The sequence below is a fragment of the Hyperolius riggenbachi genome, chromosome 3, assembly GCF_040937935.1.
Source record: "Hyperolius riggenbachi isolate aHypRig1 chromosome 3, aHypRig1.pri, whole genome shotgun sequence".
NCBI classification, from domain to species: domain Eukaryota; kingdom Metazoa; phylum Chordata; class Amphibia; order Anura; family Hyperoliidae; genus Hyperolius; species Hyperolius riggenbachi.
In genome coordinates, this window is record NC_090648.1 from 114,469,591 (window position 1) to 114,482,849 (window position 13,259).

The following is a 13,259-nucleotide window of genomic DNA, read 5'->3' on the forward strand; positions in this document are numbered from 1 at the left end:
GCCAGCTACCCCTCCAGCTCGGCGGCCGGCTCCCCGCACGGACGGGCGGATGCCGCCCCTGGAAATTTGCCGCCTGAGGCAAAAGTTTCACCCCGCCTCATGAGCGGGCCGGCCCTGACTGATTAGCATAACAAAAGAGAGCAGAAGAGCATAACAATGAAATGGCAAATACTATTAATTGTCTAACTAAGCTGTCATCGTCTCAGAAAATTGGCTAGAAATGGCCCTGTTGATTTTGTTACCAGTAAAAAATCAATACAGTGCTGATGCAGGACTCACGTGGGCACTCTGTACCAAAGTGGCTGTAGCAGTCGCAACCTCTGCAACCCTTATTGCCCATACTCACGGGCTCCAATTGTTGCCGCAACACGCGGCGCGCGCGTGTTGCGGCGACAGGTCACCCGTGAGTATGAGGCGCAACACGGGGGCGCACCCCGAACCGTCGCTCGTCGCTGCTGTCACCAGGCGATTGGCGCGGTCATTCACCCGGCGACACTTGCCGCTGCAACTTCGCCGCAACTGTCGATAGTCCACGTGTGTATGCGGACTAGCGACAGCAACCTCTATAGAGACCACGGAGCTTCCGGCAGGGGGAGGAGGAACGTCGGCGATAGCTTCCGTCGCACCGCTGATCCCTCTTCCGCGTGTGTACGCAGAGGGACGTGGCGACGAGCTGTCGCCGAACTGTCGCGCACACGCTCCCGTGTGCTAGCGACAGTGAAGAAAAGTTGCCCGTGAGTATGGGCCATTATTCTTGGACCACTGCCCACGCTGTTTGTTGTCATAGCTAACATTCAGTGTCCCTATAATCTCCTGTTATTTAAAGCTGAAGCAGAGTGATTTGTGTAAGCGGATTGTGAGGTTTTCGCTCCAGTCATTGTCCTGAACAGGAGCAGCAATCACTCCAAAGCCTGGTTAATCCACAGTAATTTATTATAAATGGCACCTTACACCATGCTGAACAGAACAAGGCATATACATATCAAGAACTAAAAGAAAATATGTGGAGGCTGCATGAGCGTCTTTCCACTCAGCTTTATTAACAAGACAACAAATAATAACAAACAATGGAATAGGATTGCAGTTACACCGGGCCCTCATTCTAGATGGGATCTGGGGTCCAGCATGGTGTACATGTGTCTGAAGGCTTGCACCTTCCTGTGAGCATCCCTGCTGCCCATACAGGCCTCGTTTATCAAAGGATCATCACTAAGAGCTGTCATCTCTTACCTGTTGCCAATCAGACTACATCTATCACATTCTAATCGTAACTTTTTAGCATCTACAGATATTTATTGATGGGCAGAATTGTAGCCCCTTTACGTTTTGTGGCACATCAGGATTTCATTTTGGTGAATTCAATTCATTACGTGTGATAAATTCTCCCTCATTTAAAAGGTTTAAGTGGAGGGTTGACTTAAATATGGGTGGTTCACTTTGCTTAGATATGCTATCCTGGGTTTACAGTTGGTTTCCCAGTTCTTTTGCTTTCAGATTCCTCTCTCCTCATCCTGCAACCTTCTGTTCTTCTCTAGTTGTGGCTGGCAACCTGCAACAAGCTGATCCCTCCACTTTAAGAGCAACTGCAGCATTACTGCCCTTTCACTGCCAAAACAACTGCAGCAAGCCATGTTCTTTACTGCCAGAGCAACTTCAGAAAGGGAACCCCTCCATTGCCTGAGTACCTACAACAAAGAAACACCTACATTGATAGAACACCTGTAACACCTGTATTAAGGAAACCTTCCCATTGATAAACAAAACAACTCTATTGCTTGAGTACCTGCAGCAAGGGAACCCCTCCATTGCTTAAGTACCTCCAGTGCAGCAAAAAGAACTCCTCCGAAACCTGGTACCTGCAGCAAGGAAATCCTTCCATTGCTTGAGTACCTGGAGCAAAAGAATTCCTCAGTTGCTTGAAAACCTGCAGCAAAGGAACCCCTCAATTGCTTAAGTACCTACAGCAGGGAACCCCTCAATTGCTTGAGCACCTGCAGCAAGCTAACCCCTCAATTGCTTGAGTAACTGCAGCAAGGGAACCCCTCAATTACCAGGGCACCTGCAGCAAAGAAAAACCTTCCATGAGCAGTGCATCTGCTGCAAGATAACTTCTAGCATCAATACAAGTAATATCTGCATAAAATGGCATATCCACTAGATAGGAATATCCGCTAGATTTAAAATTGATCTATTGCTTGTGATGCTGCCAAGTTGCTCAGTCACAATGTCTGGAAGCAATAACAATGCTTCGTGATAACTTCAAAGCTTTAGCATTGCCTTGGGGATACTGCACAGTTATAAAATATTGATTTAGTTGTAAAAACTGAGAATACTTGCATAATCTGATTGAAGACTGTGGGAGAAGCAATGACAACTCTTAGTAGTGCACTTTAATACATCAAACTTTCTATTGAGGTGGGAAACTGATTCTACCAAAATCATTATGGTGTTCTCTTTCTGGAGCTCAAACAATGTGAATCCCGGGATCAAGAACTGTAATATGTGAGGATGGAATGTTTAGTTACACAGATACTTCTCATACCTCTCTGTGCCTCTGGGGGATGAGATATCTAAGCTTGATTTCCCACCTACATTACAATGTTTTCAAACTCCGCCCACCGTATTGGCCATTTGCTCAATTATTTGACATTATGGACAACTCAGCCGTGGTAGCACAATAACTAGCTTTGCAAAGGCCTTCAACTCAAGAAAAGCCTGGATCTCTAGCTAGAGTCCCTTAAGTACAATGAAGACCAAATGGGCCATTTATCAGGTCATCTTATTCTTCCATCACTCAAACCAAATTTTGGGAGTTTCGATCTCTCACTAGTTTCACCGGAGTCTTCAAGAACTGAAAGAAACCACTACGTGATTCCCATCAACATTTATCCAAATCTGAAGTATCCGTTTTGGTTGGATTGACCCCGGAAACGTCCACGCCGCATTAGTCATCTACTGACTTCTTGTATTTCTCAGGAATCATAAAACCGAGATATCTTCACAAGAATATTCAGTTCCATAGTTACGCTTATGGCATTTATGGTGGATTCTCTACAATACAGAATTATTAAGAAACAAGTGCCACATCTTTTTTTATGGCCATCTGGGAGATGGTGGAGATGCCAACCATCACAGAGACTTATCTCATCTAGGATGCTTGAGAGATAGGAGAAGACTGCTTACATGTATAATCTGCATATTCTACACTTGACTGGAACTTTCAGACTAATGTATTGTGGCAGCAGCCACAACGCACAGTAATAAAGGCAAACATTTTATTAATTATTATTAATATCGTACAAATACAGAAACATGTGACCTACTAGGTCAATAGACAGCTTTGTTCCTTTCTACATCCATGATGCTTACACTCAGACTGGCAATGTGCATAATAACTTCATCAGTTGGTGAAAACCTGCTTCGAACCAGAGAAAGAAAAGCTGAAAGCATGATGCAATAATACACAATCAGAGGGGTCTTTTGGCGAAAAGTGCAGGTCAGAATAATCAGAATTTACAGAGATACAAGTTGCTGGAGTTACAGTGAAATAAGTTTCATATGAGCTCCTGATCTTCTCTCCTGAACCATAAAGCCACCCGTCATGTCACAAGACCACCTTGGTAGGTGGACGGGAGAGGCAAAACGTAAGCAAAACATCTACATCTGCATCTGCATATGGTTTTAGCATGAATCTGATCATTCAAACAAGCATTTTACATTGAAGGCAATCTCTGACTTTGTATTAATTGACCATACTCTCAGTTTTTATTTCCCAGCCTTGAGGTGACATGTTTGCTTTTAAGTAACCCTGAAGTAAACTTGAGGAATATTTCCTGAGCATACAGTAACAAACTACCCAGTCAGAGGATACCCACAAGGACAACTGCACTTGTAAACATCCAGCAGCCCCAGAAACTGGAGAGATAGAAGTGGAGCTGACAGTAAAGACAACTGAGCTCTTGAGTTTCTATGTTGACCAATGAAGGCCTCAATCACATTAAAGAACCAAAAAAAAAAAAAGAGTCTTAAAGATGAGGGACTTCGACCTGAAACTAGAGGTCTGTCACCTGACCCTGTGGGTAACCGCTGTATTTGTCCTAAGAGTAACTCCGGAGCCATTCTCACCATAGACCACCTTTAATTATCTGCTTTATAATAATATGTTCAGGCCTCAAGTTCCATTTCGTGTCACTTTAGGGTCACCAGTCCACATCTTGGTTATATAGGTATTATGAATAGCCAATTACACTGTGTCTGAGTCAAACTATCTCGGTTAGGTCAAGAATGGGATTATTTAATAAAGCAATGCTAAAAACGATGATGTACAACCTGAAGTCATTCAACTTCGCCTTTGTTTACTTTAGTTAGAACTTTCAGAGTGATTGCTGTTTGGCTGCAGTTGCACACTGCACTTTGTCTCATTAAATAAGCCCATAAGTGTAAATACAAATATAGCACGTTATATGTTGCATTAAATAATTTGCTAGATGTGTGATCCTCAACTCCCTTCAGCTGGTCTTCCTCCTTCTATAATGGTTAAATTCCAGGGGCACGCCTGACTCACTTGATTATAAAATGTGGATTTTTTTTATTTCTGGACAAGGCTATTAATGAAGATCTAGGCGTAGAAATGTGCTTGTCCATTTTTCAAACAGATCTGCAACTTAAGCTTAAAAGACAACCAATAAAAGGGTATATTTTCACAAAGACTTCTTCTTTCTATTTCTTTTGAAATACAACAGCAAATATCTGCTTTGAGAGTTCTTTTGTTATGCTTTCAAGGTAGCCAGATAAAGAAAACATGGTGGTCAGTGCAAAAACATGCAAACATTGAAGACAACTTTTTATCAATACATAAATTTCGTGTTTCATCGTTCCAGGTAACAGGTGGATTTTTACCAGTTGTGTAAATGCAGATCTATGTCCGGGGAGAGACTGACAACCACGTTGCTTTTTTGCTGTTTAGCTGTGACAGGCGATGTTTACACTAATATAAAACACAGCGCATATTTCAGGACCTCCTGAGACGGAGGTCATACAGGAAATCGATAGAGAAAATATTGGCTTAGGCAGTGGAGCAGAATATCTGTATCGATTCAACTTATATACACGGTACGGACTTCTCCCATCAATATAGCTGATCACTGCGACAACAAATGCACAAAGAGGGAGATGAAGAAGATTGCACTTAAGCTAAAGGGCAATCTGAGCCCAGAAGCATTGTAGCCCATATACTCAGGTCCACGACGAAACTCAGAGACGCACATCTGACGAATAATGGTGCTCTTAACCTTAAACTCCACTTCATTGACATCAGTGCCATTCTTCTCTTCAGCTGGCTTGCCCACATATTCGATCATTGTTGAGTTGTAGCAGTCGGTGACAAACCTATCTTCAGTGACGTGTGTATTCTCTTGGTACATTGGTCTGTAGACCTGGTTGGGCATTTGATTGCGGTAATTGTTGTAATATTGAGATTCCCTATCATTGTCAAAACTGTATCTCATGTTGCTGAAAGCATTTCCCAGCACGAAACCCCCGACTGCTCCTGCTACCGCTGCACCAGCCACCATCTTCATGTTGGGCTTGTTCTTGGGAGGCTTAAATTGCTTGTTGTAGTTACTTCCTCCTGGATTATAATTGTTACCCCAGCCACCCCCTTGATTCCAGTTAGAACCACCTCCTTGGTTCCAGCCACCACCAGGATTGGCAGGGTAATGTGGATTTTGTTGGCCGGGATTCCAGTTGCTCCCAGTGTTTCCTGGGTAGTTTGGATTCCGCTGGCCTGGATTCCAATTGCTCCCTGTGTTTCCTGGGTAGCTTGGATTTCTGTTGCTCCCACTACTTCCCCATCCACCACCTTTGCTTTTCCCGCCTTTCTTTGAGGCTTCAGTCAACACCAGCAAGAGTGAGATGAGCGCGAGGCAGGTCCAAAGTGTTCTGGACATCCTGACAGATCTGTAGGAAAAGGGACAAACACAGTCATATACTTGACATATTCCATTTTCACAAATTGCTATGAGCCAAAATACACTGAACAGCAAACATACAAAGATTATGCTTTTACATGACCATATATGGAAACAAATATTGCTTTTTTAACCAATGAAGAAGAAATACATGGCCTTTCACAACATTGGAAGGGCTTTTGTCCCATTAGGGAAAGTGCTGCTGTTCCTGAGGTGAAAAGATAAGGGAACCAGTAAACCCAAGTTCATTCATCCTTTGGTTCTGCTCCCAAGTAAACATGCCCTTGTCAGTATGAGGGAACTGTTGTGTCATGTCCTCATTCCCCTCACCCCTCCTGCATGGACCTGAGGCAGCCTAAAGAGGAACTGTAATCAAGGATTGAACTTCATCCCAATCAGTAGCTGATACCCCTTTTCCTCGAGAAATCTTTACCTTTTCTCGAATAGATCATCAGTGGGGTCTGTATGGCTGATATTGTGGTGAAACCCCTCCCACAGTGTGATTGTCAAATATGGACTATTGGCAACCAAGATGCAGCGCATGGTCCCGCCCCTTACAAGCAGCCCAGCCACTCCCTGTTCCACCAGGAAGCGTGAGATCACACAGGCAGAGGAGCGCTCCTGCAGTGTACAGCAATGTCTTTCGCTATTGTGTGAGAGCCGGGCGCTGATTGATAGGAGGCAATGGAGCGCTCCTGCGTGCAGTTTAAGGTTTACAGCGCTGGGTTTTGCTAGCTAGGTGGGCGAATGATAATAGCCGGGCGAGGATTCAAAACAGCTGGGCAGCTCCTCGCCCGCCAAATTAGTTCTGGAGAGAGCACTGTGGTGTGGTTACAGATTATGGCAGTGGGTGCGGTCCATTTTTTTTCATGTCTGCCAGCAGTAAAGATGATGACGTGCAGGCTGATTGTGGATCGAACAATATGAACAACATGGCAAATATCACTCTTTCCTCATCTCTCTTCTATTTTTTTAACTTCTCACTTTGCAATGTATTGATTTATACTGTGATACAATGAGTGCAGCTATGTTCTGTTTGTCACATTGCCACAGGCTGAGGGCTGGAGATGCTATCAGCTTTCCTGTGTGTAAATTCAGTCCCCTCTCCTCCTCCCTCCTCCCCTCTGCAATCAATGGCTAGTAACACCTTCCCCTCCTCCAGCCCAGACTGAGCTCCCATAAGCCCTTGCTACAGCGCCAAGGCACACAAAGAGCTGCGGGCAAGGCTTGTTTAGTTTATAGGGAATTAGAGTATTAAAACAAACAAAAAAAAAAAGTATTTGGCTTGAGGAATGCCCTATAAACTATATGAAAGGAACACAATTATGCAATGAGTAAAAGTTTATCTCGGATCCACTTTAAGGATGAGAAGTAGTTGGATCTTGGCAGCATGTTGATCTGCAGTAGGCTGAGGCATGCTGTGAATGAGGCAGTCAGCCAGATACTCACACTCACGTCACATGCAGGGGTGACAGTATGGAAGGCCAACTTTGTTTCTAAACAAAAAATTATTATTTTTCATGTTGCAAAAACAATATTAAATTTCCCCTGTCAACTGTACACCCAGTTGTGTAAATAACTTAGAACATTCCAAAATAAGTTTGTAAGCAAAAGCTTGGATTTTACATGCGAGTACGATTTTTGATGCGTTTTTTAAAAAAAGGCCTGCAGGCTGCGTTTTGTCTTGTGTTGCTACCATCCAGTGAAAATCACACATTTGTATCACAAATCAGAATTGGAATTTTGATTTTACAGTGTAAATGAAGCCTGAAAGAGTTAATATTCTGCTATGCAACAAACTGAGTTTTTCTTCAATCGGAACCAGTCGGACTATAGCGTCCCTCACTGACAATGTATTACAGCTATAAAACACTTTTCTGGCAGAGAACTGTATTCCTGAGAGCAGAGGATAGATAAAAAAGGGTCCATAGTTTCTATATTTTAGAATTGAGACCAAACAATAAATCTAATTTTCAAGTTTTTAAATAGAACATGCTTGGTAGAATTTGCCTTCTTAAAACAGAAGGAATTGCAATAATTCAGCTATAAGTGAACATTTGTGGTTACCCACAATGCACCACTACTGAATATGCAAATTATCCCTTTTGGCCCCTGTAAGCAAGGCAAGCATCCAGAACCGCTGGTGTATAGGAAGCCTATAGCTTTAAATATTACACAGCCAGATTATGCTTTTACATGACCATATATGGATATAAGAATACATGGTGTTTCATAACATTGGAAGGGCTTTTGTCCCATTAGGGAAAGTGCTGCTGTTCCTGAGGTGAAAAGATAAGGGAACCAGTAAACCCAAGTTCATTCATCCTTTGGTTCTGCTCCCAAGTAAACATGCCCTTGTCAGTATGAGGGAACTGTTGTGTCATGTCCTCATTCCCCTCACCCCTCCTGCATGGACCTGAGGCAGCCTAAAGAGGAACTGTAATCAAGGATTGAACTTCATCCCAATCAGTAGCTGATACCCCCTTTCACATGAGAAATCTTTACCTTTTCTCGAATAGATCATCAGTGGGGTCTGTATGGCTGATATTGTGGTGAAACCCCTCCCACAGTGTGACTGCCAAATATGGACTGTTGGCAACCAAGATGCAGCGCATGGTCCCGCCCCTTACAAGCAGCCCAGCCACTCCCTGTTCCACCAGGAAGCGTGAGATCACACAGGCAGAGGAGTGCTCCTGCAGTGTACAGCAATGTCTTTCGCTATTGTGTGAGAGCCAGGCGCTGATTGATAGGAGGCAATGGAGCGCTCCTGCGTGCAGTTTAAGGTTTACAGCGCTGGGTTTTGCTAGCTAGGTGGGCGAATGATAACAGCCGGGCGAGGATTCAAAACAGCTGGGCAGCTCCTCGCCCGCCAAATTAGTTCTGGAGAGAGCACTGTGGTGTGGTTACAGATTATGGCAGTGGGTGCGGTCCATTTTTTTTCATGTCTGTCAGCAGTAAAGATGATGACGTGCAGGCTGATTGTGGATCGAACAATATGAACAACATGGCAAATATCACTCATTTCCTCATCTCTCTTCTATTTTTTTAACTTCTCACTTTGCAATGTATTGATTTATTTTCTCCCCCTTTTCGCTTAAGTACCTCTTTAGAGTTCTGACTATCTAGGATAATGTTTTGTTTTTGAATATTTAGTTGCACTTAAAATTCCATTGTGTCATTGTACTTGGCAAGGGCTGCCATAGTGGAAGTTAGCAGCTGACATGAATGAATCATTGCGAAGTGACATGATAATGATTACATGCACTTCATTCATGTTACTGTGTGTGCAGCAGACTGAAGACCTGTGACTTTCATGCATGACGACAACTAGTATTCACTGACAAGCAACACAGTCGTCTTGTAATTTAGCTAAAGCTAAAGGGCCGGTTGTATCCACAATGGAGTCCCAGGGCAAAAGTAACTTGGGGGCCCTCCTAGCAATGTCAAACCCCCCCCCCCCCCCCCAACCACACACACACACTGTCTCCAAGCCGACTCCCAGGGCCCATCCCCAGTGACGTAGCTATGGAGCTATGGGCCCCGGTGCGAGTTTTACATGCCCCCCCCCAAGCACTCTATATGTAACACTTGATACGGTGCAACAAAACCTACCAAGGTCATCCGCAGTGTCAGAGGTGCAAGAAGGGGCTGGGCAACAGTTTGCTAATGATTTCTACTATTCAAAGCATCTATAGAAGTGATTATTACCACCACAGGACCCATAAACCGCTAATACTTTGGTTGAGGAAGGGCCCCTCTGGCCCAAGGGCCCCGATGTGGTCGCTACCTCTGCAACCCCTATTGCTATGCCACTGCCCATCCCACAGCACTCCCAGCCACACAAAATCATTAGGTGCCAATTATATGTTCTCAAAAGCATTGTTGGGGACCCCATTATTCCCCTCCTCCTTTCCCTTATAAATCCAGAGTGTAAACACATTGGGGTCTTACCAGGAGGCAGCAGGACGCAGGAGGCAGCATCAGGTGCTACACTCCGGACTTCCCCGCACGGCACCTCTCTTCCTCATTCCCTGCAGCCATGTATGGGGTCATCATAGCTGCAGGGGAGGGGATACACATGTTGGGGGCCCCTATAGGCTCTGGGGCAATTGCCCCCTTTGCCTCTATGGAAGCGCCGGCCCTGAGCAACTATTAAAAGGAACTTTAACTGAGAAGGGATATGGATGTTTCTTTTTAAACAATACCAGTTGCCTGGCAGCCCTGCTGATCTCTTTGGCTGAATCACATACATAAAACAAGCATGGGGCTAATACAGTCGGACTTCAGTCAGAGCACCTGATCTGCATGCTTGTTGAGGGGCTGTGGTTAAAAGTATTAGAGGCACAGGATCAGCAGGAGTGTCAGGCAACTGGTATTATTTTAAAAGGAAAAATCCATATCCTTCTCAGTTTAGGTTCCCATTAACCACCCTGGCGTTCTATTAAGAGCGCCAGGGTGCATGCGCAGCAGTATTTTTTAAAAATGTTTTCCCCTATCATGTAGCTAGCCTAGCGCTAGCTACATGATGCCCCCCTCCCTGCGCTATCCCTCCCACCCCTTCGATCGCCGCCGGCGCACTCGCCCATAAGAAAATCCCGTTCTGAACGGGATTCCCTTTAGGGCTTCTCCCGTCGCCATGGCGACGATCGTGATGACGTCATCGACGTCGTGACGTCATCCGGCGTTCCGATCCACCCCGCAGCGCTGCCTGGCATTGATTGGCCAGGCTGCGCAGGGGTCTCAGCGGGGGGGGGGGGGGGGGGGGCGGGCGGCGGTTACGCGGCAGATAGAGGCGCACTGGCGGCGAACGGCGGCGATCGGAATCAACACACAGCAAGCAAAGTGCTTGCTGCGTGTTTGAAAAAAATCCTTCCGGCGGATACCGCTAAGAAGGTTAAAGAGAGATTAAGTCTCATAAAATTCATGTTTTTATTTTAAAGATGTGTTTAACATCATAGCCCTACCTAAAACGCTGCATCCCCGTGGCTGTAATTTAACTAAATCCCCCCAAACTCCCCGGGGGGCAATCCGGACAGCGTTTCCGTGAGAGGCAGAGTGAGAGGCAATCCGGACAGCGTTTCCGTGAGAGGCAGAGCTTTCAGCTGCAGCTCTGCCTCCGCCCGGCCCTCTCAGTCTTCCTACACTGAGAGGGGCGGAGGAGAGGCGGAGATCCACCGCTCATATACGCGAATGGAGGTAGAGCTGCAGTGGAAAGCTCTGCCTCCTCCAGCAGCAGAATCCACGACCAAGAAAGTTGTGGAATTTGCGGGGGAGAGTGAGGGGGGTGTTAGGGGGGGATTTAGTGTGATTACAGCCGCGGGGATGTGGCATTTTAGGTAGTGCTATGATGTTAAACACATTTTTAAAATAAAAAAGTGAATTTTATGAGACGTCAGAGTCTCTGTAAGCAAGGATACTTATTGCCTGCATGCAGATGCAAGAGGCAGCTGACTATACGGGGTTGTTCTATTAAAGGGAATCTGTAAGCAAAACAAGAAAAACAATTACCATTGCCTCTGATATGCCACTGTCCGTGTTTTTGGACAGTTTTGACACCTTTTTAAAAGCCATTGTAGCTGCAAATATGCCCTGAAGGTTTTTAAAGTTTGCCTGCCATTAAAGTCAATGGAGTCCCCCACGAACGACAAGTTTGCAAACATTCGTGGAAAAATTTGCAAACGGTCTGCAAATGTTCATGGAAGATGCCCGTCTATCACTAAATAACCATGAGTGTCAAACTCATGGCCCGCGGTGCAAATGTGGCTCACCATGCCATTTCATGTGGCCCGCTAGAGCTTCAAATGTGCATGATTGTAACAATTACGATTTTGTGAAATTTCATGTAATTTTTTCATAATTACGTTTAAAAAAGTTGTCACCATGGCACATTGTGTAAAATTTCGACCATAGAAGAATTTTTCACAATTATGATCATTATTTTTGATCACAATCGTTTTGGGATGAAAGTTTTGTAATTACAAACATTTTCGTAATTACAAGTATTTTTCAGGCCAAATTTTCAGGTCACCTGTAACCTGTAATTTTACAAGTTACCTGTAATTTTGTGCAATTTTCTTGTTTCACAAGACATTACGGAATTTCGAGCAACACAAAATTAAACAGGAAATTGCAATTTAATGCGAAATTACAAATTTTCTTATTATGATGAATTACAACTTTGTGTCGTAATTGTAAATTTTGTGTCATAATTACAATTGTCGTTACAACTTAGTAGGCCACCCACGCAAGTGCACCCTGCCCATTTTTGTGACTGGTCATATACGGGTAGGGGAAAGATCTACAGTTGGCGCACAATGCTCAGCATGTGTTTAGACCACAACAACTTTGCCCTTGCCTTCCATACTGCTATTAGCTGTTTGGAGCCGCCACTCCCATCACCCACCTGCCTGGCAATCCCACAATACAACTGTAACTTCCAGTTTGCTGAGTATACAGCAGAGCAGAGGTTGGTGTTCTCCATTCCTCCTTTTACAGCAGATTACAGCACACTGCGTTCCCATCCAGAGGCACACACCACTGCAATGGCCACATTCAGGTATTGCATCTGATCATATGTAAGGGTGCTCACCGGAAACTACTGCGTTATCTGGATAAACAATTTGGCCCAGAACTTAGATGCTGTTTTGACTTTTTACTGAGCTTTACACCCCTGCTCCAGAGGCTTTCCAATGCCGTCCTCCAGGCCCCCACCTCTTGCCAGGACCCTCCTTAACCCCTTAAGGAGCACAGGCTTTACCGGGTGCATGTCATATCGGCGCAGCTCAGTTCGGCGCGGGGAGAACCGAATGACGGTTCTCCCTGCTGCCGGTAAACTCCGAGGCGGATTTAAATACTATTCCCCCTCCGAGTTGTCGCAGGGTGCGTAATATGTTGGCGCTTTATAAATACAATAAATAATAATAATCATAGCATTGCTGCTAAAACGGCGCCCAGTTTCGGTGCTCGGCTCTTAGAGCCGCACGCTGAAATCAGCTGATTCAGGCTTAACCCCCCCTTACTGACCAGGCTATTTTTTCAAATTAGGGCTCTGCAGCTTTAATGGCTTGCTGCAGAGCCACACATACGTGCACACAAATGAATCCCCCCTCTTTTTTGCCCACCAACAGAGCTTTCTGTTGGTAGGCCCTGACTGCTGCTGCAGGCAGTGGTTATTTTTTTTATTAAATTTAATTCTGCTTTTTTTTTTTTTAAGTAATAAAAATGGTGATTTTTTTTCTTTTCTTTCTCCCCCCCCCCCGATCCCTCCCCCCGCCAGCCAATCAGAGCGAT

General features: G+C 44.8%; 1 protein-coding gene across 2 annotated transcripts in view; it reads right to left on the reverse strand.

The window, feature by feature from the left end:
* Positions 1-915: 915 nt before the first annotated feature.
* The window catches only part of PRNP (prion protein (Kanno blood group)), a 45,512-nt gene continuing 33,168 nt past the window's right edge, over positions 916-13,259 (reverse strand). For both annotated transcript variants that reach the window (XM_068274822.1, XM_068274823.1), the window contains exon 2: positions 916-5,958. In XM_068274822.1, coding sequence (XP_068130923.1) covers positions 5,142-5,948 — 807 coding nt within the window. In that variant the 5' untranslated portion in view covers positions 5,949-5,958 and the 3' untranslated portion in view covers positions 916-5,141. The remainder of the gene's footprint in view (positions 5,959-13,259) is intronic.